Source organism: Rattus norvegicus, chromosome 16 (assembly GCF_021556685.1).
Source record: "Rattus norvegicus strain SHRSP/BbbUtx chromosome 16, alternate assembly SHRSP_T2T, whole genome shotgun sequence".
In the NCBI taxonomy this organism is placed as follows: domain Eukaryota; kingdom Metazoa; phylum Chordata; class Mammalia; order Rodentia; family Muridae; genus Rattus; species Rattus norvegicus.
Genome location: NC_141549.1, coordinates 9,987,515 through 10,013,358, shown reverse-complemented (window position 1 = coordinate 10,013,358; position 25,844 = coordinate 9,987,515). Strand labels below are relative to the sequence as shown.

At 52.2% G+C, this 25,844-nt stretch overlaps 1 protein-coding gene across 29 annotated transcripts in view; it reads left to right on the top strand.

The window, feature by feature from the left end:
- The window catches only part of Ldb3 (LIM domain binding 3), a 64,367-nt gene that overhangs the window by 3,260 nt on the left and 35,263 nt on the right, over window positions 1-25,844 (top strand). For 6 of the 29 annotated variants that reach the window (XM_087588924.1, XM_087588917.1, XM_087588923.1 and 3 more), the window contains 6 exon segments: window positions 7,433-7,584; window positions 8,057-8,132; window positions 13,206-13,228; window positions 14,277-14,480; window positions 18,482-18,651; window positions 19,119-19,155. In XM_087588924.1, coding sequence (XP_087445050.1) covers window positions 7,433-7,584; window positions 8,057-8,132; window positions 13,206-13,228; window positions 14,277-14,480; window positions 18,482-18,651; window positions 19,119-19,155 — 662 coding nt within the window. 29 annotated transcript variants of the gene reach the window in all.

The following is a 25,844-nucleotide window of genomic DNA, read 5'->3' as shown; positions in this document are numbered from 1 at the left end:
ATGCTCTGTCTTATGGGAACAAATTCATCACTGGTCAGTAGCAGCCAGGAAAGTCAATGACCTCACTCTGGACCTATGCACCACCTGGTCCCGGATGGCCAGGGCTTAAATGGCAGCACAGAGGCTTTAAGCTAGACAGGAGGAGGAATGTTCTCATTCAAAGAGGGGGTGTGTTGGGATGTGCTGGAAGCTAATACTCGGGAGACTTTTAAAAATAGAAGCTGGGGCACTGAGGGCTTGCCTCAGTTCTGATACAGGCCTCAGATCCCCTGCAGCACGGTGGACTGAGCCATGGTGTTCAGGTCTTGCGGTCTCCTGAAAGACACATCTAGTGGGCCACAGATACAGTAGGCTTTGGCATCCCAGGCTTGGGCATTCCAGGACCAGGGCTGATAGCAAGGCAGACACCAAGAACACATTTCTGTTCTGTTGTACCAGACTAAGTCTACTCACAGAGACACAGGGCCAGGATTCTGCTCACCTCAGAATTCCCCTGCTCTGGGTGCAGACAAGGAGACTGTGAGAGATAATCAGCCTGGTCTAACTCTCACGCCTGGTCCTTTGCTTGTCAGACCAGGCCCTGAGGAAAGCTAGCGTCTCTCGAAGGCAGGTTTATGTTCCACCCAGAAAGAACAGTTGCCACCTGCATGCCGGGTGATAGCGTAGGTACCAATCTCATCGTGGTCTCCACGTGGGTACTGTGGAATCAACCTGAGCAGAAGACCCCAGTGAGTCCACTCCTCAGAATCTGCAGAGATGGGGTTCAGGAGAGACTCTAGAGGGGAGAGCAAATGTCTTTATTTATCCTGGACAGGTGCAGAGGCCTGCAACCTGAGCTGCCCTCTTACCCTCCCCTCCCCTACCTTAGCTGATTCTCCAGGAAGCAAAGTTGAGGGAGCAGATTAACAGGCCCAGCCTTCACCAGGGCCTCTGCCTCTGCGGCTAGGTGTGGGGCTTTACCCCTTCATGGCTGCTGGCACTCTCCACCCTAGGGAAGAGAAGAGGCAAGTGTCTTTGCTCAATTCTACATCTCTCTACTGTGTAGCACAGCCTCAGTTGGATCACCTATAAAATGGGACGGTACTGTCCACAGTTGAAATTATGGAAGTGAGGCTGACTACAAGGCTTGTGTGCAAAAGATCTGTGGGCTGGGTTAGGCCTGCCTCCTTATTGGAAGGCCTTGACCTCCATCCCACCTGGCAGGCTTGCCTGGGCCATAGTCCAGAGGCCCTTCTCTCCCCCTCTCCTCCGATTTCAGTTTTAGTATTATTGAACTCTCACAGCTTTGGCGGTGACACTGAGAACAGAGGACCCTTGGGAGGAGAAAGGAGGACAATCTGACACTATTCTGGGGGTAGCTGTGCTGGCAATTCCTGGAATTTCCAGGCCCCTGGAGCACAGCACCTTGGGCTGTTCTTGGTAGCGCCTATCAGCGCTGACAGCCCGTGCCGTTTATAGCCCTGCTGAAGGTCAGGCAGTCATCTAGCTATCCAGCAGGGGAAGATTAAAAACAATCACAGCTGAAAACTGCGTTCTTAGAGATGCACCTTGGCCAGGCCCTCCTGTGACTCACACTTGCCTCTGACCTCTGGAAGGCCCTGAAGAAAGCAGATCAGAGGCCCGCTAGGTCCTGGGGAGGGGCTGATGAACCAGAACACAAGCCAAGGGCAACTCTAGGAGCACACAGGAATGGAGGCAGTTGCTATGAGGCGAGGGGAGAGCATGGGGGACAACAGAAATAAGGACATAGGCACCAGGGACAAGAGGAAATCGCCCTATTGTGAAGACCTTCTGGTCCTTGTCTCCAGTCTTCCATTTCCCAAACATGGCTTCTCCACTCTGCTGGAGCCAGATTTCTGCTCTCCTCTCATAGGCACCATCCTGGGAGGTGTGAAACAGATTTTCCAGGGCCAAGTGCATACAAGAACACTGTTGGTTTGCTGGAGAAGCAGAGAGGAACAATGTTGGGACCTGGAGAAAGAGAGGAGGATCCTCTTACACACACACACACACACACACACACACACACACACACACACACACACGCACATGAAGCATTGGTATGTGTAACACTTCGGGCAAGGCTGAGTGTGTGAGGGATGTTGTATAGAGGAACCAAAGCCTGTGAAGGAAGAAACATTAAGTGATAGCTATTTGGACAAGCAAGGTAAGGCAGAGGAAAGCCTGGCTTATCTATACACCAGGGTTGGAATAGAGAAGTTGAAGCCACTGGGAGAAAGAAGTTTCCAGAAAAAGGATGAGGACTGGAGCAAAGTCCCAAGGGAGACCAGATGAGAAGACAGCCAACCTGGCACGTGGTAATTTAATCCCAAGGAGTTAAAATGCACTTAGGCCTCCAGGGGGATCCCTGCCAGACCGAGATGAAGGAGCTGGGAAGGTTCCACTCTTTCTAGGCCTGTTACCTGCCTTTAGCCAGCCCACCACACCGGGCAAGTCACACAGAGAAGGGAGACAGGGCCTGCATGCTTCTGAGGAGGGATGCTAAAAACTTCTGTAAAGCTCGGGTTCCCCCCAGGTAGCCAGCGCACAACACCTTGTTTCCCTGGGACCCTAGACAGAATCCCGCTATTCTTCCACACCCTTCCAGGAACAGTAGACTGGCTGAGGGCTAGTCAGTGGGCTGACCACCCTCGGTGGACTCTGGATCTTGTTTCTCAGGAGCCCTGGGGTGCAGCCATACTGACCACATACTTTCTTTTCCCCAGTCCGACCACTGACTTTGCTGGAGCTTCTAAGGAGCAGGAGGTGGGGTCAGCACCTACTCAGTTCTGCAGCATCCTATGCTGCACCCCATTTAATAATGTAATTCTCACAACACTCCGGAGAGGCAGGCCTGACCCTGCTCTCTGGACGCTCACTGGAACGTGTGACGTCTCAACCAAAGCAGGCTTAAGTTGACCCACTGCGCACATGCTTTCCTTTGCTGCCTCCCTCCTTGGCATGACCGTGGCCATGATATCAGCTACCCTAGTGCTACCTCTGAAGGGTGGGCGGGGCCTTGCAAGTCAGATGTGTCCTCTTGGCCACCAAGGCTTTCTCTGTTATCCTTGTCTGATTTACACATTTGGGGTCGAGAAGCGAACTGTTCTGAGCACAGGGTGGGCAGTGTTTAAGAAGAGACCTGGGATGCCACAGGCTGTTAATGGCGGTGGTAAGGGAGGGTCCTTTTGGTCTTGACATCACTCGCATAGTACAGGATAGCATCTGGAGCCAGTGGTGAGGGGCTCTTTATGGTCATGGCTCAGCAAGGCATGGGCCGTGTAGTGATCTTTGCCCATCGAAGCCCCTCGAGGGTCTCCTTTGTGTTCAGGTCTAAGTGACTGTTGCCTGGAGACAATTGAAAAATCAGGTAGAAATGAAACATTCATCCAAAGAGATTTTTAAGCTCCAAAGGAGACAGAAGGATATATATGGAGAGAGAGAGAGAATATCTCCAAGAACGTGTGTACTTTCAGTCTTTTCTGAGAAAAGTCAACAGAGAGAGGAGGATCGAGAGTCAGAGAAGAGAGGCATGAACTACACTTTTTCTGAGCTCTGGACTCCAGGCAGTGGCCCAACAGTGCCAGTCCCCTCCCCCAACCAGCTGAGGTGGCTCCTCTGGGAGGGAAGGGATCTTATGGTTCTTGGCTGCCTTTAGTGTCCCTGCCTCCATCTGGCCTTCTCTAAGGACACTTGAGCAGAAAAGAGGAGCTCTGTGAGTACCACACCCCTACTTGAGGGACACTGGACCCTGCTTAGGGTATCCAAAGACTGGGCCAGCTGAGCCCTAACAGGCAGACACAGATGGAGGGACAGAGGCGCCAGGAACAGGGGCATCCAGCTTGGTGGCTCCCCTCTGGAATGTTTGGCTACTGACCAGGCCCCTGGAACAAGGATTACCCCAGCCCACGCCTGAGGATATCAGACAGCACCAGGCACAGGGAAGGGCAAATACAAGTTGGCCGTGTCCTAGGGAGAAATCTGTCACCAGGCAGCTCTAAAGACATGGCATTCCTGACAGCCTGAACCTGGCACTAGCCGATGGGGCCCAGCCTCCCTTGGATGTCATTCTGGTGCCCTTGCTTACACTGTCACCATGATCTGAGCACTCCTATCCTGCCTAGCAGTGTCCCTTCTGGGTTTGTAGCCCCTCCCTCCCGCGTGAGATTGATAGCTGCTTCCCCTACACTACCCCAAGCTGTTTGCTGTAAGGAACAGTTCCTTCTCTGTAGACAGAAGCATTGGGGCGTCCTTCCATATGGATGTCCCGCTCTGGAGAGCATTTTATGGGGTTCCATACCAGAGGGCAGCTTTATTACGAGATATCTTCCCCCCGGGATGTCCTGCCACAGGTGTGGGAGTGCATGGGCAGTGTGTGGGGACAGCGGGGCACTGGGTGGATGTTTTCATCTGTCTTTAAGGTGCTTCTAAACTAAGATGGCTTGATGGGTAGTGAACAGTGAGAGTGATCTGTGGTGGAGTGAAGAAGGGAATGTTATGGCTGGACAGCGATGATGAGAATTGGGTGTTTGCTGCCTGTGCCTTGGCCTACTCCATGCCTGACCCTACCTGCCCTTGCGGGTTGGAGGTGAGATGGCACACGGAGTGAACGACACAGACTCTGGGAGCAGGTTGAGAAACACAGCAGCAAGCTCGTCAGAACACTGCTGTGAGCTCCTTTAATAACTTCCACCAGCGCCCCATTGGTCCCAAGAAAGCGTCTCTTCTGAACAGCAGTTCCCAATTGGCTGGCATTGTCTGTGTCAGGAATCCTTGGTCTCTCAGGAAGTCTCCAGTTAGGTCTTCCTGCAGGAGATGCTTTTGTGGCTATGAACCTCCCCCCACTCCTGCCCCCGCCCCCAGTGTTTACGTAGAGGTGGCTGCTGCCATTTCTCCTACAGGTGTTTATATTTTTTTCAGTTTAAAAATTACTATAATGAGTTGCTCAAGATAGCACACCCCTGCATGGAAAGCAGAACAAGTGGGTTTTCTGCACAGTAGCAAGAGGCCTCTTTTGTTCTAGGAAAGTGTCTTGTTTTTTTTTCACCATCACTGTTGTGTATGTGCGTGCGTGTGTGTGTGTGTGTTGTGTGTGTGTGTGTGTGTGTGTGCGCACGTGTGTACAGACCAGCAAGCCCTAGGAATCTCCAGCCCCTGTCTTCCCAGAACTGGGATTACAAGTGCATACCTGGGGCTGGGGATTTAGCTCAGTGGTAGAGCGCTTACCTAGGAAGCGGAAGGCCCTGGGTTCGGTCCCCAGCTCCGAAAAAAAGAACCAAAAAAAAACAAAAAACAAAAAAAACAAAAAAAACAAGTGCATACCTACACCTGTCTTCCAGTTGTGTGCTAGGGCTGAAACTCAGGTCTTCATGTTTGCACAGCAAACCTTTAACTGACCGAGCCACACCCCCCCCAGACTCTGTCACTATTTTTCATCTCTACCTTCAAGACAGCAATACACTTTTGTTACCATGGGCTCCCTGCGGTGACAGACTGGGGAATGATGGTCCTATGATGCCCGTTTGGCACCTGGAGAGTGGGCTTTGCAAATCAGATGTGTCCTCTTGGCCGCCAAGGCTTTCTCTGTTGTCCTTGTCTGATTTACACATTTGGGGTCGAGAAAAGGACTGTTCTGGGCACAGGGTGGGCAGTGTTTAAGAAGAGACTTGGGAAGCCACCGGCTGGTTAATGGCAGTTGGTAAGGGAGGGTCCTTTTGGTCTTATTGTCATTGACATGGTACAGGACAGTGCTTCTGGGACCAGTAATACAGTCATCAAAAAAATCATTTCATCACAGTGACCGCAAGGTACCTTGATGCATGTATAGCTCCTTGAAGGAACTTGGCAGGAGGATTACATTCATGTCTACAAGTCCAGAGCTTGACCAGAGGTCCTACACAGGCTTGGCATCTCTTAGGATGGTCCCCAGACCTTAGCCCAAATCTGGCTTCTGCCAGCATTAATAGCTATTCTTATCCCTGTGTGATAGCCAGGGAGGTGGGTAGGATGGGCCAGACATGCTAGGAGATCTAGCTGGTGAGCACATAGGAGGCAAAGCTAAGGAAAATGCCCTCTAACCGTATGGGTCATATGGGGGTGGGGCTTAGAGCCTCCTCTCTCCTGTGATATCATTGATGGCGAGGCCTGTGTGACATTCCATGTGGCATCATAGAGGGACTTCCAACATGACGTCATAGGGTCAGCTCCAAAAACACTTTTATGTATAAGTGCTACCCACTTGTAGATTGTCCCAATCTGCCTGTCTCAATAAGCATTTACACTGGAAAAAAGTAATGAGCATATTGTCAGGGACTGAGGCATTCCATCGGAAGTCATAGACTTTAAAGCTAGTCTCCTCTAGTAGAAATCTCACGAACTATCTTTCTGAGTAGGGCTGCTAAGGTCACTATTGCTAGTCCATCAAACTACTCTAGGTTATTTAACTAGACCTTCTGGAAGTGCATGTCTCAGGTAACATCACCGTGGGTAGGGTCACCAGAGTACTCAAAGCTGCCATGCAGAATTTGATATCGTGTATGATGTCGTTGAGAGTTCAGTGTTTACCATGGTTTCCCTGGTAATAGGTGTGTACCTTTCCGAGCATCCCAGGAAGCGGTTTCAGTGTGGAGGCCCAATAAACATTCTGTGCAGTCAAAGACGGAGGAACCGGACAAATAGTTTTAGATGTCGGTAGGGTGCAGGATTTAGGAACTAGCTTTATTCTTCCCCTTCCAGACATCTGTAGGCAGCCAGAGAGCCCTAAGCTCGCCTCACTCCACAGCCTGCCTTGTTTTCACACGTGTGGCCGGTGGCTCCTTTAGTTTTCTGTGTGCCTTCCCTGTAGCATCTTGCGCTTGGAAGCTTCTGTGAGGACACATTAGCCTGCCCTTTCTGGCAATGCACTGGAGGCAAGGAAGTGCTAAGTCTTACCCACACTTCTGGGATAAGAAAGTAGTACTCTATGGGTTTGCAAGGTGCAGGGGTAATAGGTTAACCGGCAATATCAACCTCCAAATATCAACGGCTTAGCCCAGGGGGGATTTATTCCTCACTCAGGAAGCCTGGCACAGCATCTCTGCTCCAGGGAGTAACTCCGGCATCCAGAGCCCTTCCAACGAACAACCTGATTGACCTTCTCTCGAACCTGTGCAGTTTAGTCAGTCAACAAGCAGTGTGCAGGCTTCTGGTGATGGTTGCTGGGAAAAGACCCAGCAGTGATGTGTGTTACTTTCACCAGCATTCCACTAGTCAAAGCTGGTCCTTCGGCTGCTGTCCAAAAGTCCCAGGAAGGGTAGCCATGGGAGGAAGAGGAGGCAAGCTTGGTGAGCAGCCATTGCTGGCCATCACAAATAAAAGACATGCTAGGGGTGTACTGGACGCTCCAGGTGATTCTTCCCTGACTCACCCCTTCTTCTTCTTCTTGTTTAACCAGATCACCCCAGGCAGCAAGGCGGCCCAGTCCCAGCTCAGTCAAGGAGATCTTGTGGTGGCCATTGACGGAGTCAACACAGACACCATGACCCACCTGGAGGCCCAGAACAAGATCAAGTCGGCCAGCTACAACCTGAGCCTCACTCTGCAGAAGTAGGTGGAGGTTCATCAGGGAAGGGGACCCAGGGTTGGTGTAGGCATGTGATAGGGACCAATGAGATTGCCCCCAGCATTTGCAGGGCCCTAGCCCTGTGCTACAGAACTGTATAGAAAGGATGAGTCAAATCAATATCAGGCTACCCTCGACTCAGTTTACAGAAGTGGCTCAGGTAGAAAGCATGGCTACAGCACCACTGGTATGTGGAGGGCTGGATCTGGAAGCTCAGCTTCCTCTTTCTCAAGCAGCCCTACCCTCACCCCATGCAGAAAAAGCCTATGAATGTTGGGGGGAGGGGCTCCAAGGTTATGACTCCTTATCCTGGTCAAGCCCAGGGTCTCCTTCAGGACAGCAAGTGAATGGGGTGAGTGGTGCACCTTGGGCCCCATGATTTCACTGTCTAGCTCTCAGTCACCCCCAGGAACTTTGGCCAGGTGCAAACATCCTCACCGTTTCTGGTTTATCTAGGTCCAAGCGTCCTATCCCCATCTCCACGACAGCACCCCCTATCCAGTCCCCATTGCCAGTGATCCCCCACCAAAAGGTAGGTGCTGGCCATTGGTAGTGGGGTCCACTCAACCTTGCCTGCCTGCCCTTCTCACTGTTGCCCCACATGAAGTGTTTGAGCCTCCCCCCTCCTGTGATGCATGGAGTTCTGAGCATGCCTACCTGGGCTCAAGATCCCAGGACCCGCAGCTGGTTTGAGAAGAAACCAGCTTGGGAAAAGCTGAGCTGAGAAGAGGACCAGCATTCTAGCCAGGCAGGAAACAGTTGTTTGTCTAGAAGACTCTGACCCTGAGACTACAGTTGCTATAAGAGGCCCCAGCTTGAGTCAGCCATCTTAAGAAACACTCCTGGGTATCAAGGAACCTTACTGGCCCTGGGGGTGAGGGGAGGGTGTTCCTCCACACAGACTCTCTAGTTTCTAAGTGTCTACCCATCCCTCCCAGCTACAGTCTCCCTATGTCCATTAGAAGGACTAATTAAGTCTTAGAGACTGGCACGGGAGTGGAGGGGCAGGCAAAGCCTGGCCCCAGATCTTACCACTAGATCCAGAGTCCTTTCCTGACTCTAAGTAGCTGAGCCCTGTGGGCCCAAGGGCCTATCCTAAACCCACGGCTCCTCCACCCACTCCCTCACTACAACTATAGACTGAATCCAGTCTATCCAATGGGGAGATGGGAAGAGGAGCCTCACAGAGGCTCATAGATTGGGAGAACTGGACAGAGAGATGCTGGGAGAAGTTGCAAAGGTAGGCTCAGATAGCCGAATAGCCCAGTTGCTTCCTTGGGTCCCCTTGGTACCTCCACCCTAAATGTCAGTCAGCCCTGGCTAGCCAGGGTCTTCTCCAGGTGGGGTCAGTAAATCAGGAGGTTTGTCTGCAGTCACGGAGTATCCATTCCCAGGGGAAGCTGTTCGTGGGAGGAATGGACAGGATAGTGGTACCCTTACCATTCCTGAGCCCTGCATCCTCCTTCTTGGCTCTCGGGGATAGGCTTGGCTTTCTGTGAGTGCTTTGCATTCTGACTAGATGGATGCCAGCCTCTAGACCAGGAGCCACCAGCTTCCCTCCTCCTCTCCACTCACAAAGGGCTTTCCTTTCCCGTCCCCCGTCTGGGTGCATCATTCAGCAGGCTGCAGATGTGGGTGGTGGGGCTACAGGTACACACACTAACACGTCTGTTTCAAGTCCACACAGAAGCATAGCCATGTGTGGCCTCTAACCGCTGTCTTCTCTCTCCCCTGCATGGTGCTGCCTTATGCCAGGACCCTTCTCTGGACACGAACAGCAGCCTGGCGACTCCCAGCCCCAGCCCTGAGGCGAGGGCCAGCCCAGGCACCTCAGGCACCCTGGAGTTCGGGGACACCTTTAGCTCTTCCTTCTCCCAGACCTCTGTCTGCACCTCACACATGGAGGCCTCGGGGCCTGTCCTTCCTCTGGGCAGCCCAGTGGCCAAGGCCAGCTCAGAGGGTACCCAGGGCTCAGTCAGCCCCAAAGTTCTGCCAGGCCCCAGCCAACCAAGGCTATATAATAACCCCATTGGCCTGTACTCAGCAGAGACCCTGAGGGAGATGGCTCAGATGTATCAGATGAGCCTCCGAGGGAAGGCCTCAGGTGCTGGACTCCTAGGAGGGTAGGTAAAGGGCATCTTGCTGTCCGGTATGGAGCCACCTGGGTCATCGGTGCTCATCATAACAGCCTGGTCAGACGGTCAGGGGGAGGAACAGGCCTCAACACAGCCAGCCCTGCACCCTCAAGACACAATCAACTTAAAGCAGCGCCAACAGGCATCCTATTGACTTTTGCTGTCAGTCAGGCATCATATCTCTGCTTCGTATATGTACTCTGGAGAGACAATGTCAACTCTTTGCAGACGTAGAAACTGAGGCCCAGAAAAGGCTAAACTGAGGTCCAGATGTCCAGCTAAGTGGCTGAGCTAAACCTGTATGCGGGAGACCCCTGACTTCCCAAATTTTTACCCCAGGCCACATCCTGTCCCAAAGGTGACACTTCCTTTGAGAATTAAGGTGCTGAGACACAAACTAGTCCCCATATCCCTGGGATCTCTAAGGCAAGACCAGGGAAGAGTTAGAGTTTAAAAAAGTAAATTCTCTAAGGATGAGAGTAATCTAGGGAGGCTGCCTGGAGGAGGAGGTGCCAGAAGTACCCATGGAGGAGGAGGCTTGTTGAACTAACCCAGGCTAGAGTGGCTTCAAGGAAGCAGAACTCTGAGGAGAAAGGGGTGTGGAGAACAAGAAGCCATCTCTGGTCCCCATAGTCTAGCTAGTAAGACTCTGTGGGAGCAGGGGCTGAAAGAACATGGAGTCAGGTCACCGTGGAAGGGTAGAAAGGAGGGATACCCATATGAACACGTATCAGACTTCTGTCCCCTTATCTCACAGTAACTCTGCACAGTAACTGCCCCGTGCAATGGGTGTGCTTGTCTTTCTGTGCTAAAGGATCAGCAGGCAGAGCTAAGGCCATGTAGCCTAGTGGCTCAGAGAGAGGAATCAGTCTGTTCTCAACCCGGGGTTACTAGGAGGATAAAGGGAATGGCACTCGCTCTGTGTACTCACTGACTAGAGTCTCCCCTTCTGGACCTATACCGGGTAAGAACGTTGCCTTCCGGTTGACTAGGACCCCTGGGAAGCCCATCTGTAGTAATGGCCATGTCTCCCTGGCTGAAATCTCACTCTGAGTTAGGAACTGGCTCTTTCTTTATTAGTTTATTTTATGTGTATGGGTATTTGGCCTACGTGCATATCTAAGAGATTGCCTGATCCTCTGGAACTGGACTTACAGACAGTAGTGAGCTGCGATGTGGGTGCTGGGGAAAAAAAAATCCCAGCTCCTTTAGAAGAGGACTCAGCACTGAGCCATCTCTCCAGCCTCATGGGAACTGGCTTTGTCAGTAACTTCAGAGGTGGGCATTAATTTCCTTCATCTTAGCAACTCAGATATAACGTGCCATTGTCCCAAGGTCATGTAGCTTGTAAGAGGCAAACAGGACTAACAGTTTGATCTGCCTGGTTCTATCTTGATTTGAGATGGAATGGGGGAGCTAGGAAATCAGGAGCCCGGTCCCTTCCTCCCTGGACTCCCGGGTGCCAAGCTCATTGGTGCAGATGCTGCCCAGAATCTACCTGCAGATGTAGACATTTTCACTTGACAGTCATGGGAGCAGGATCCAACAGTGTCCTCGGTGGGCCAGGGGAGGAAGTGAGGCTGGGTGTTCATTCGAAGTACAAGCCGATGCTCTCAGGGTTGGCAGTGCAGGCAGAAAGGGCTGGAACCTCTGCCGGGCTAGGTCTACCGGCTTTTCTAAGTGTCTAACTGCTGAAAGCAACAGAGCCGGCAATTCTCCATGCGCACCTACTGCATGCCTCCTGTGCTGAAGGGATAGCCCGTCTGCATGGTAGACATCTCACTGCCTTCTGGCTTTTTTTAAATCTATTTTATTTTATTTTTATGTCTATGGGTGTTTTGTCTGCATGTATTTCTGTGCACCACCAGAAGAGGGCGTCAGACTCCCTAGAACTGGAGCTATAAATGGTTGTGAGCTGTCACGTGGTGCTGGGAATCAAACTCTGGTCCAAAAGGAAGCCCCTTCCCTGCTCTCTGAGAAGCTCGTGGTGTGGATTTTGGCAACTGGATTTCTGGCGGGGGAGTGGAGGGGAACCAGTGGGGAGCAAGAACAGGAGGGCCTGAGCAAGCTGTGGTCCCCACTCCTCACCTGAAAGGCAGCCTTCAGTGGCCCACAGAGCAAGGGCCCCTGGGTGCCTCTTCTGAGATCTGGACACTATCTCTTTTCTGAGCTGTGTGTGCTGCCGGTGTCCAGGCCTTAGGGAGGAGCAAGGACCTAGCAGGGAACAATTGGTGCCAAAGAAGGAGTTGTCTCCTGCTTAGGGCAGAGGTTTTTCCCGCCCAATCAGGCCAACACTGCCCTCTGCAGGGCACACTGGGCTGCTCAGGGCAAGCGCTGACCCTGCAGTTGTCAGCACTAGCCAAACATGGAGAAGAAATGGCAACGCCAAGCTAGCCCTTTCCTAATATAGATCCACTTGTGGCTATTTTGAGCACAGGAGGACAGAAGGAATTTTATCAGCTCTGAGTCCATAGGGGACCTGGGCCTGAGCAGACCCCCTGCTCCTTGGGGTGAAAAGTTCTTGGCTTCCTAGGATCCTGGGTGTGGGGTGACCAGGGCCAGGCTCATTTGGGGTAAAAGTTCTCCCTTTCCAGAGTTCATAGTGGACAGGTCTAGGTAAATGGAAGAATATGGAGACAATGTCCACCCCCCTCCCCCGCCCTCTGCAGGATAGGGTCTGCCACCATGGGTGATATGCATTTAAAGAAGCATCACATGGATAATGCATCCCCCAAGAAGCTCGTAACCCACTGTACTGACTGTACCTGGTGACCCCTGCTGGGGTTTTCCTGTGAAAGCCTTGACTCCTCCTGGAACACGTCCAGCCTCACTGCTGGCCCACAAGACCTTTGGTGCAGTCACTAGGGACTGACTGCACCATCCACTGCACTGTGCTCCAAGAGGAGTGAGCAGAGCTGTCCTTTGGGAGAGAGAATTGGGCTCAAGGGCTATGGGTAACCATGCTGTACACACAACACCACAATGCTTCTTCAAGGAACAAGCTCATAAGTTCCTCCCACCCTGTGAGCAGAGGGCTAAGCTGCAGCTTTTCATCTTTGGGGCATCCAGCCAGAAGGAACTTGGGGCCTCAGCCCCTCTTGAAGCAGCCTTAGTAGTCATGTCTCTATCCTAGCGTTCTCTCCTGGGTCTTCAGCCAGGTTAGACACACTCGATCCGATCCATGTACCTGCATAGGAGCTCTTGAGCTAGGCAAGAAGTCGAGCCCCCCTCCCCCCCCCCCCGCAGACCTGGAGTTCTGGGGCTCACCCTAGAGGGAGTCCTGGCACCTCCCGCCCAAACCGATGGTTCTCCGTACTTTCTCCCTCCTCACTTCTTCCTCCTCGAAGACTGAGGTTTCGCCAGTCCTGTCCTCTTCATGACCAGTCTGAAGACGGTCCCTACATTCGAGCTTCCCTAGTAGAAGCCCCACCCTGACGGCTCTATCTTCTTTGCTTTTTCTCTCCTTGCAGGTGGTAGCCAATTCTCCAGCCAAGTTAGTATCTAAGGACAGCATGTGTGTGTGTGTCCCTGCGTGCCATTCCAGCATGCACCTGCCATCTGTTGGGTGTGGATGGTGTGTGCCTGCCGGCATGTGTATATATATGCATGCATGAGTCAGGGTGCATTGTGCCCTAGATGAGCCTGCACGGGTGTTTGCTGGCGTCTAGAGGGGAGCTGTTGCAAGGGATGGGTGTCTATGGGATGGTTGCAATTTCGCTCCCAATGTCCTGCTCCTGCAGCTTAAGGCTTGAGGTTAATTCCGGTGTGGGGGATGCTGCACTGCCACTGACCTGTGTGGCCTGAAGACCTCTCTGTCCCAGTGGGATCCCCGAGGAGGACTGCACTTGATTTTTATCTCCGCTTGGGCATGTACCTATCTGTTGAAGGGAAGAGCCCTGGATCGGTAGAGACTAACAGGCTAAAGCATGCTGGACTGGAGGGGCCTGGGCAGCCTGAGCCACCTTCCGAGGAAGAAGCATGTGCATAGAAAGATGTGGAAGGACAGAGTGCCAGTCCACAGAGGAGCGACTGGCAGGATGAGCCCCTCCGTGGAGAACCTTTGCTCAGAGTCTCCGAGTCTCTGAGCATGCCCAGTGTGACCGTGTTTCGCCCCTGGAACGTTCTGGACTCTGCTTGTGCTGCTGCTCTTCTGTCACGTGACCCAGCTTGTGTCCCCCTTGCCAAGTTCCACGCCCCCCCCAATCCCTCTTGTGTCTGCTTCTCCATCCTGCTGTGTGTGATGGGAGTGTACTCCACACCTCGGGCCCCTGCTGACCCTAGGAGGGAGTCTGGGCTGAAGTGGAGCCTGAGAGGGGAGCTGGGAGAAATGACTCAGGGGGGGACGTGAAAGATCGGTCTTCCGCACAGGGTCTTGGGGGTGCCAAGAGTTTTCCCGGCAGCCCACATAGGTAACCTACTTGGGCCAAGACCTCAGCTTTGGGAGAGATCTCTCTCCACACCCCACCAGCAGCCTGGCCCCGACTTCCCATGTAACTGTCACCTGTTGCCCTCTCTCCCCCTTTCCTGCCCACCCTCCTCAGCGCCGACTACCAGGAACGCTTCAACCCCAGTGTCCTGAAGGACTCAGCCCTGTCCACCCACAAGCCCATTGAGGTGAAGGGCTTGGGAGGCAAAGCTACCATCATCCACGCTCAGTACAACACCCCAATCAGCATGTACTCTCAGGACGCCATCATGGACGCCATCGCTGGGCAGGCCCAGGCCCAGGGCAGTGACTTCAGTGGGTAAGCGCCTTCCCACTCCACATGCCTACGGAGGCTGCCGCTCACTCACAGAACCAGCTTTCTTCATTCGCCTTGAGCCTCCTTGGTTCAGCCCACTGGAGGGTTTGGTCCAGCCTTCACCGGGGACTTCCAGAGTGTGTTGCCTCCTCTTTCTTCAGAGTCTAGCTGGGCTCTCTGCGGAGTTCAGTTGTAGGAGAACTGGCGAAACGCAGAGTGTCTGTCTATTTCCTCGGAGGGATTGTGAGACTTCTGTGGTGCTTTCAAAGGAGTATGGGGCTCTCACACGTAAAGCCATACTGGGGAGTGGGGGTGGGGCTGCTTTATTCTTCCAGTGATGAGCATCAACCCAGGGCTTTTTTGTTGGAAGAGGCCTTAGGCCAACCACGACCCAAGGTGCTATCCGCAGTCAGCCCCATGATAAGTGCTTCTCTTCTCCACTTTGACCCAGGAGGCTTTGCTTCAGGGCTGTAGGATTTAAAATGTCCTTGGTTCTTGGGATCAGAGGAACGCGATGGTGACCTAGGACAGCACAGTAGAAACTCAGATGAAAAGCGCACAAGCATTAACAGGGCCATTCTCTCTCCTCCTGTCTTTTCAGCCCCATTTCTGTCTCCATCTTTGCCTCTTTCTCTGTGTCGTATATCTCACCTCCTCTCTTTATCTGTCTCGGTCTCTCTACCATTGTGTCTTGTTTTTATCTGTCTCTGTCATCTGTTTTCTTATATAAACACACATGTGCATACACGTATACACACACACACACACACAGAGCGAGAGCGAGAGAGAATGAGAGCGCAGGGAGAGTGAAAGAGAGAGCAGAAGTGGGAGTGGGTAGGTCATTCCTTTATTCTGCTTGGAAATGTCAGAGTGTAGAGCTTACCTCTTTAGGTGACAAATTATCCATGGATCAGAGATTCCCAGCAACTCAGGAGGAAAAGACTAAGGGCACACTAAACCTTTTTTTCTGAAACTATAAAATCAAATACTATAAGAGCGACATAAAAAGGTTCTAGGAAGTTCCTACAGGAAAAGGAAAAGCCCTGTGGTCGTGGTGTGAATGCAGAGGACAGAGGGTAGGCGTGTCCTGAGCTTCAGGAGAGCCTAACCCGGCTCAGAAAGGCACTACTTTCCATCGACCACCAGGGGGCAGAAGTTGTCTATTTTGCAGTTACTCGTCCGGAACCTGTTCAGGCATCTGGGCTGTGTTGACTTACTTAAATCTCTCATTCAAAGAAAAAAAAAAAAACAAAAAACAAAAAACAAAAAAACAAAACAAAACAAAACGAGCGTGCAATTTTAAAAAACAACCATTAGCTCATGTATACCCAGAAAACTAAGTCTGCCTGACTCGGCCCAAAAGCCAACAGGGATTCCCGGCTAACATTTCTTTGGCGCATGGTCTTTGGTGTGCCCTTAAAAGAAGTAGTCGTCGCCGAAGGAAAGTCAAATGGAACATAATGGACGGCCTGCTGATCACACTGCATTTTCCGTGCACTGGGAACACTTCTATTATTGAATTCTATCAGGGCGCCTGTGATTTGGAGAATGTGTTGATTAATCTAGCTGTCTCCCACCTGCCCCCTTCCCTTCCCTGCCTCTCATTGCTAGCGTGTCTGGAAAGGATCAACCTTTCCCCCTCCCTTTAACTCAAGCACGCTGAGCTGATGCCGGCTATGGCGCAGTGAGGAACCCTCCTGGCCATGATGTGTTCCGTTTCTGCTGTTATTTCCACAGTTCCTTCCTCACTGACAGTTTTCTTTTTCTCTCTCTCTTCCTCCTTCACCCATCCCACCCCCCTAACTCATTTCTGGTCCTAACCCCGCTCTCTTGTGTGCGCTGCCCCTCTGCTATCCCATGACGGACGCGCACTCACGGCTGGGTTGCCTTCCGCTTGGCAGGGCGTCTCCGCTGGCGTAAGTAGACCTGCAGCGACCGTCTGTCTTGGCATCTGTCTCGTAGCAGGATGGTGTGTGGGGTTGGTGGGATGTGTCTGAGGACAAGTGGTCAGTTGATGCGCTCTGTCCACCTCTTTCCTCGCACCCGCCCCTCAGCCACACGACATCCTCTGCAGCTCACACAGACAGATGCTTGTCTTCTGGAGTCCATCCATGTGGCTACGGGTCATGTACTCACAGTGCACCCACCCCAGCCTGAGGCTTCATTCCTGCCTTTTCCTTGCCACGCTTTGGTGAGGTTTCCCCAGCCTTACCTAGCACCACTGGGACTAGGCACACACGGATCACGGGGCACACTGGGCTATTCATTAAGTGCTAGAAGGTAACAGAGTAGCCACTAGGAAGTCAGTCCCCAGAACCCTCGAATAAGCAGAGAGATCCAGTTGTGCCCAAAGACCTTAGCAACCCCTAGAATCCTTCCTGTAAGAGAAACGGCTTTCTGCAGGGAGAACAAGAATTCAGGCTTTCCTGTTTCTCTCCCAGCTGTGAGCTTCTCCCTGGATGGACCCCAGAAGACTCTGAAGGACCCATATCTCATCTCAATCACGATCTGAAAATACCTAGCTCTCAAGGCTAAAGACTTCAGGAAAGTGGGAGTAGAGGCAGGGCCTCCACCTCTCTGCTCTTGTAGCTCAACTTGAGCCAAGCCTAAGGAACCAAACCTAGGAGACTAGACCAATTCTACCCAGCTCCTTGACATGGGTGCTGGGATGAACCAGTCCTGGCTAGCCAGTCCCCACAGAGGACAGGGCAGATGGAGTCAGGCAGGAGGGTGCAAGATAGGGCATGCCTCAGCTGGGCTGTGTCTCCATGTGGTCAGAGCATCTGAGCTAGGTAGTCCCTGGTAGGCAGGTGTGGCCTTTGAGCTTCCTGACTGTAAAACATTTGACAGAAAGGACACTGGGCAAACCAGGTGTGGAAGTATATAATCTCAGTACTCAGGAGACTGTGGCAAGGAAGGCTATATAGCAAGGCTCTGAATAATAATAATAATAATAATAATAATAATAATAATAATAATAATAATAATAATAATAATAATGACGTAAAAGCACAATAACAAAAGGAAAAAAAATGCTGGGCTGGGACCTGGGCCACCTAAATTGTCATTCAATTGTGTCCCTGTCTACTATAGCCTGGGGCTACTCAGTTGGCCTCTCTGGACCTCAGTTTCAACATTTCTAAGAGGAAAGGGCTAGCAGGCAGGTTTACTGCCAGAGGCTTGTCCTGAGTGGGCCCCCTGACATCAGAGAGGATTTTCTGAGCAACATAGATCCACAACCTGACCTATAAAACTTGAGTCAGGTAGAAATTCCTGAGAAGTTCTGGGATCCCTGCTGGCTTTGATCTGGAGTTGAAAAAAGAGCATTTACTATGCACCAGACCCTGGGAGCTTAAGGGGATATCAGAAGATTCCCCTCAAAAGGCTATGCTGCTTTGGGGCACAGACCAACCCTATAACCTCCTTCCCAAGTTCCTCCTTTGTCCTGCAGATCTTGACAGGGCCCAGCAAAATTCCCTGCTTAGTTTCTTATAACACTTTCTAGTCAGGCTGATCTCCTGCAGCTGAGCCAGAGGCTCCTTCCAGCTATTGGTAACTCCCTGTCTGGATCTGTGGTGTGGGGAGGCCATTGGCTGTTCCTGATCTGGCCCCTCAGGCAGGGTGTTCTCACCCAGCCCCTCACAGAACTGGCTCAGGGAAGCCAAAATCACTTCAAGGAGACCTACCTCCTCCTTTCCTCTAGGGACTCCAGCCTGTGGGGTGGGAACTTGTTCAGATCCAGGATTAGCACTGGAGCGGGGCCAACAGGAAGGCTAGAAACCTCGTGGGCAAGAAGAAGAGCCGCTTTCCCACTGGGCCTTCCCTGACCTCTGACCCTTGAGCACCGAACCCCCATGCTTCTCAGCTCTTCTGATAGTAGTGATGAAAACGGGGGGGGGCTCAGATGTGGGGGGAGAAACACAGTGGGAGAACAGAGTGGGAGTTGGGGGGGAGGGGTCTGAACTCAAGACTGGCCTCTGCTCACACCCCTTCCTGACCTACAGGAGCCTCCCTGTGAAAGACCTGGCGGTGGACAGCGCCTCTCCCGTGTACCAGGCTGTGATCAAAACCCAAAGCAAGCCGGAAGATGAGGCTGATGAGTGGGCCCGCCGGTCCTCCAACCTGCAGTCTCGTTCCTTCCGAATCTTGGCCCAGATGACCGGGACAGAATACAGTGAGTGAAAGTGTTTAAGTGTGGCTAGAGAAGGTGGTGCAGAGAGGTCCTGGCTCCAGAATAGACTTAAAGCCTGTGGAAGCTGAGGAGTCCAGACACCTGCCCTTGAAGATTAGTTAAAACCGATAGAGTTGGCAGCTGATAGAGAGCCTCCGGGTCCCCAGGAAGGTCTTCCATTCTAACCCCCAACTCTTAACAAGAACAGAAGCCTTGTCATAAGCTTCCAGCAGGGTGATGGGAGGAGAGGACCCGCAGGACTTCTCTGACCACTCCCAACTACATCATGTCCTCTCGACTCCCTCTGGTGGAGGTCTGGCACGCACACACTCACTGTTATCGCTGACAAGATGGCATAGCACGTGTTCAGGGCCTGGCTGATTCCTAGGGACTTACTGCCCACAAAGCTCTTGTGACTTTTCTTCCTATGTTCACTGTGAGTCCTCCTGACCAACTTCTTTCTCCCACAGTGCAAGACCCTGATGAGGAAGCTCTGCGAAGGTCAAGGTAGGTGCCTAAGTCTTGGGTTCCGTGGCCTTGCCTTCTCACCCCCTCCCTCCCCGGGTAGCCCCAGGCCACATGACTCATGGAAAATACCTTTCATGTTTCTGTATTTGAAAAGCTCAGCCCTTAAAGGGCTCCGGCAGATCCAGGCTTGGGTGACTTTCCCAGGTCACCAAGGTAGATACAGGAGTGAGGAATTTTGGCTTTCCTGGCTCCCTTACTGGGCAGGGGCAGGGCTGCTTTGGCCTTCACTGGGCTTTGGAGAATAAGGACATCTTTCCCTGTGAGGGCAGCGGGCCCATGCCTCGCCTGTGCACTCGACTTTGTGCTTGTCCCCTTGTCCGTCTGAAGGCTTGGCACTGTGAGCAGGCACACGAAGGGCCATGCTAGGCACAGATACCTGACCTCAAGACTCTCCTGCCCATACATACGTTGAAGCACCAGTTCTATACATTGCTTGAAATGTAACAGCAGCTGCAAGAAAGTATGAGCCCTGGGCACAACGAGGGGCTTGTACAGGGCTAGGCATCTCAGGGCATGGTCTCCTGGTCAGTGGCAAGTCTGGGGCACCACCACTTGCCTACTGCCTGTGCCCCCTTAGGAATTGTAGCCCTGAGCATGAGTTGGGGCATGGCTGTTTTGAAACCCACTGGAACCTGTGAGGGCCTTCCATGGTGAGGCATGGGGCCTGTGATTATCTGTCTACTTCCGGTAGTGAGTATGTCGTCTGCATGTTCTTCTTGGACAGTCTGTCTGGGGCCAGCGAGTCCTGTGGTGGTCTCTCTGGGAGGGTCTGGGACTCACAGGCATGCTCTCCCCTGAGCCAAGCTTCCTGTACTTGCTAACTACACATGGTAGCCACAGAACTCTAGAAAAGCAGAGTTCTTGGGCCAGCTGGAACTCCATGTGCTTTTGATTGTTGAACTTGTATTTTTGCCAACCCGAGCTGCTCCTACTTTTTGGCTGGGAGTGTGCTCCTCCCAGGCCTGCTAAGGGTGGCATGCAGTCCCGGAAATGTGCTTAACCTCTTAGCTCCTGGAGTGCATCTCAAACAGAGCACCAGACAGATATGCTCCTGCCGCATTCGGCACAGACATGGAGAGTCGGCCGCTCTGTGTGGTGGAGCTCTCAGCTCTCAAGTCCTCCCGTGCTCTGCTGACCTTACATGCTATTTCTGTGTTTCCCCCACCCTCTTCACGGAAACCACCCACATAGATGTCCCAGGAAGCGATGAGGACTTTCCCAAAGAGTCAATATAGGGGTCGTTATGCTGCCTCCCCAACACAGTAAACAGCTTACACCCCAGGTTTCCTTCCATCGGGAAAGAAACTGGAGGCCTTTTTCTCCCCTCCATAAGACACACCATCCTTCCTTCATGGCTTCTGCCACCTCTTCTGGTCACTTTGTGCTCTTTTTCCTGTCTGATATGCTAGGCTTAAGCCTCGTCGCCAACTGTTTATGCTCAGAAGGAAAGCGTCCCAGTAGGAGAGCTAACCTGCTCCCTGTCTCCCCTGGAACATTAGCAGGTCCCACCATAGAGTTTTCTCAAGAGAAAGTCTGGCAAGAGTTCCCAAGAAAAGGCTTCAGCCAGCCCTCATCCCCAGGCCTTTCCTCCCAGGATTTCAGGTCCTTCAGTGAAGACTTTGAGGCTCCAGCAGGAGCAGAGTGTGCAAGACTCCTCATTCTGTCTCTTTTTCTGACTTTAATTTGTTGAGGGTTGTCCCCCCGGACAGAGCCTTCCCTGTGTCCAAATCCCAGCAGTCTGGGATTCTGGGGCAGAGGCTGTGCATGCCCTAGTTCCATTATGCTTGGAGCAAGTAAAGTCTGCAGCTGCTCGGGCCCTAGGCTCATTCACTCAAGTGGCCATATGAGCAGAAGGAGGCACGGTTGTCCCTTGTGTGCTGCCTTCAGATCGCTCAGGGGACTTGCTTCTCAGTGGTCAGAACCACACCCTGATCCCAGAGTTAGAAGCTGACTCCCAGGGCCCATCCTGTGAGCTGATGACAGCTACCACCCTGCACGTCCCTCCTCCCACATTGGCCCCTAGTATTCTGGCGAGTCTGAAGGCCACAGCTGGAGGCCGGGACTTCCAAGCACCATAGTCTAAGAGCCAGCAGACCTCCTTCCTCTGTCCCTCTCTCCTCTTTCTCCCCACCACCCATGCTTTTCCCTCATCCTTCTTTGTCTTTGGCTAGCAAGGAATTTCCCAACAGTACCAAACAGAAAAACATCTACTAGAATCATAGAGGTTCTAGAGTTGTCCTTCACTTTTGTCATTGAGCACTGATGACAAGCCGTCCCTGAGTCTAGGTGGGCTTTGCTAGAACTGGAAATTCAGCGGCAAGTGGCCCAGTCTCCTTTTGCGCCTCCGTTGTGTCTGTGAGAAAGTTGTGAGTGTTTGCAGGGCTGTGCGGGTCTTGCCGCAGAACCTCTGCTTGCTCTGCTTCACCCACTCACCCTGACCTCAGAGAGGCAGAGGAAAGACCCAGCACCCAGATGGCGGATTCGCTGGTGAATTTCTGTGTGGCTCTGGACTGCTCATGCGGGCATCTCTGAGCCTCTTGGTATAGTGAAAAGGTTGGCTTAGACCAGGGTTTTACAGCTATGTCAGCAATTAGCAGACCGCCAAATTTGTGCAACCATCCTCTAGAGTTCCAATGTGCTGGACTCAAGGAGCAGAGACAGAGAGAGACGATGTCAGGTCAAGCAGATGGGAGAGTGGACCTCAGTGAATGTGGGGATGTGGGGTGTAAGGACCAGGACTTGGCGATTACGACTGTGTGTAACTGTTAGGCCAGCTTTGCCTAAAGTCAATTTTCCTCGTTCGTGCATGCTGGGCACTCATGTTTAAATTGGACTTTTCATTTTGAGGTAATTGCCAACTTACTCGCAGTTATAAGAAATGACAGGAAGATGTCGGGCAGTGGTGGCACATGCCTTTAATCCCAGCACTCGGGAGGCAGAAGCAGGCAAATCCCTGTGAGTTTGAGGCCAGCCTGGTCTACAGAGTGAGTCCCAGGACAGCTGCATATTGAGACCTCTCAAAAGAGAAATAGAAACAAAAGACACGGATGCTAGGCCGGGATGGAGTAATGGGAGGGGCTTACCTACACGCATGAGGTCTGTATGGAGGCATGTGGAGTAGCCGTAGACGTGTTCGGTCTCCATGACTGCGGTGGCGGTGAGACCAAAACGCAGGCCCCATTAAACATAATCTTCAGTGTCTGTATAAAGTCTATGTGCGAATCAAATGAATTTTATACCAGGTCCCCAAGAGATCTCATTACATATGCGAATATTCCAAAACCATCTGGATCAAAGTTATGCAGCCTATAGCTCGCTCATTCGTTCCCTGTCACTATATATTTTTTTAAAGATTTATTTATTATGTACACAGCATTCCACCTGCATGTACACATGCAGGCCAGAAGAGAGCACCAGATCTCATTATAGATGGCTGTGAGCCACCATGTGGTTGCTGGGAATTGAACTCATAACCTCTGGAAGAGCAGACAGTGCTCTTAACCTCTGAGCCATCTCTCCAGTCCTCCCTGTCACTATTAAGTAGCATCCTACGATGAGGATGTAGCAGTTAGATTTTTTTGTTTTTGTTTAGCTTTTAATTTACAGGGCTACCTCTGGACAGCAGCATCAACATTACTGCTGTTTAACTGTGTCTCTGTTCAGGTTGAGTGCACTGTGTTTATGGTTAAATGTGATCCCTGCCACTGGTTCGCAACTCTGCCGTGAAGGAGCTAGAGGCCCTTCTGCCGGGACGGCTTAGACACCAGCATCATTGGCTGGCTTTTCCTCACGCTCCCCCCCTTTCTACATTCTGGCCACCAGGTGCCTACATTGTGCCTTTACCTGGGCAGCTGTGGTTGAGCCTCCCAGAGGCCCACTGGCAGGAAGTAGCAGGTCCTACTGGTTTGTTTCTATGGCAGTGAGTATGAGAGTGTGCTTGGAAACCGGGGTAGGCCTAGGCTGTGCTCAGACTTGGGCCTACAGGAGCCCTGGGTAGCGTGCGAAGGTTTTTCTTTAGCCTGTGAAGGTCTAGTGCCATTACTCAGTACCTCTGGGTAGGTGAGGAATGCCAGGCAGTACAGGGAGGTGACAGGTCTACCCACCAGCTCTCATCACTGAGGTTAAGCGTTCCTTCTTCTTAGTGCCCACCTAGAGGACAGCATCTACTCCCGGCCTGCCTGCCTGTTTAGTTCAGTTGTAAGAGCCCACAGCCAAAGCAGCTCTGCCCAGCCCTAGCCCCAGTGGACCAGGGATCCTGCCTTCCTTTGCCCACTCTGTCCATTGGCCCTCTAACCAGGCCCCTACTCTGTACCTTTCTCTGTGGCAAGGCAGGGACTTTGGTCCCTGCGTTTTGTACCAGAACTCCAGTCTTGCCCTACCCAGTCCAAGCCAGCCCTCTATAAAGTTAAGTACCCTAAGTATGGCAACACATCCCCAAACCATTTCCCTATCTGTCCCAGCTCCGGGCAGGGAACTAGTGAATGTGTTCCCTAACCCCTCTCTTTCTCCCTCTCTCTCTTTCTTTTTTCTCTGTTTCTGTCTCTGTCCTCTCTCTCTGTCTCTGTCTCTGTGCACAGGGAAAGGTTTGAAACGGAACGTAACAGCCCTCGTTTTGCCAAGTTGCGCAACTGGCACCATGGCCTTTCAGCCCAAATCCTTAATGTTAAAAGCTAAAAGGCTGCTTGGATGCCCCCCTCACCCCTGGCAGGCTGGACCCCCGCCCCTCTCCCACACAGATCTGGCAAGTGAGCCCCATGGTGATGCTTGATACTGAACAACTGTGCTGGGGGGGTGCCTCTGCCAGGTGACTGTAGCACTTCTGCTCTCCGCCCACCCCAGAGTTGACAGCTGAGGCCCAGAACCACGCACTTAATACCTCCTACCTCTCCAACCCCCAACCCAGTGTGACCATCCCAACTCCCGAAAGCGGAGCCTCTGTACACCCCTCGTGCAAACCCTCAGCTGTAGTCCAGAGAGGACACAACAGGGTTTGCTGGCCCGGCACTGCCAAACAATGAAAATGTTGTGGCCACTGTTCATTTGCCCACGTTACCTGCAGATCAGGCTCCTGGCTGGGCACCCACTTCTCTACACTTGTGTGCTGGCTTCATAGTTCTTTCTCATGTACATATAAGCATGCTTGTTTTGAAATAAAGAGGATTTGAAACAAACAAACCAAGCCGCGATCATGCTGTGCCTGTATTCGTGCCCTGCACCCCACCTTGGGAGGGCCTTCAGGGACAGCGTCTAGGACAGAGAGGAGACGTATGGCCAATGGAGGGGGTGGGGGATACCGCCCAGCATGTGAGCCTCAGTGCAGCTCTGCCCACTGCTGCTTTCTTATACCCCAGGCTAAGGATCCCAGAGTGGGGGGACCCACACTGGGCTTCTATTTGCCTCTCACAGATGGGGGTTACCCCAAGACTGTGGCTTCTCCTTCCACACTCAGCTGTGACTGACAGGTGGCGCCATCTTTTTTTTTTAAATATTTTATTTATTTATTATATAGGAGTACACTGTAGCTGTCTTCAGACACACCAGAAGAGGGCATCAGATCTCATTACAGATGGTTGTGAGCCACCATGTGGTTGCTGGGATTTGAACTCAGGACCTTGGGAAGAGCAGTCGGTGCTCTTAACCACTGAGCCATCTCTCCAGCCTGAGGTGGCGCCATCTTCCCTCGCCAACAGGAAAGCCTTTCACCCAGGCAATCCTTAAGCTCAGCATGGCCTGGGTGTTCTGGGAAGTACTTTAGTGGCCATGCCTAGACAATACAGTTTACAGGGAAGCCAGGAGGAAGCAGAGGCCCTTGATGGGGAGATGGCAGGCCTAGCAGAGTCTTGGTGACAGGAATGTAGAAAAAGGCCTCCAGCTGGGTTGCTCTTGGCCCCACCTGTGGCCTTGTGCATTTAGCCAAGCTAAATCAGAACATCCTTGGCTGAAAAATTCTAGCGCTCACCAACAGGGCTAGCACTTTCTTTCTTTCTTTTTTCTTAAAGATTTATTTATTTATTTATTTATTTATTTATTTATTTAATGTACAGCATTCTGCCTGCATATGTGACTGCAGGCCAGAAGGGGGCACCAGATCTCATTACAGATGGTTGTGAGCCACCATGTGGTTGCTGGGAATTGAACTCATGACCTCTGGAAGAGCAGTCAGTACTCTTAACCCCTGAGCCATCTCTCCAGCCCCAGGCTAGCACTTTCAAAGCCAGCACCCCACCCACTGCCCAGCAAGCAGCCTGGTCCCTCACTGCATGGAGTTATGGTCTGGGAGCATGAGGATAATGGTATTTGGAAAATGAAGGAGGGACAGAGGACCAACCCTTAGGATGCCCTGCCTTCTCTGTGGTTGAATGACTGGAACCCCGTTCCCACTCCTGCTGTCTGAAAACACTCTTTCTCTCTGGCGAACTCACCAGGAATGGACAGCCCGGGGAGTTCTATCCAGTGCTAAGATGCTCTCCTCAGTCTCTCTACCAGCCTGTTCCTCCTTAGCCTCCCACTTCTTCCTTCTTCTAACAGCCTGATGCCAGGGCCAGGGCAAGTCCAAACGATCATCACCCTGTATGCAGGGTGCACATAGGGAGGGCATCTTCCTTCATCTAGGCAAGCTGGCCAGGCTTAGAGAGGTAATATAGGTCCCAGGCAGTGGATGTCCTGTG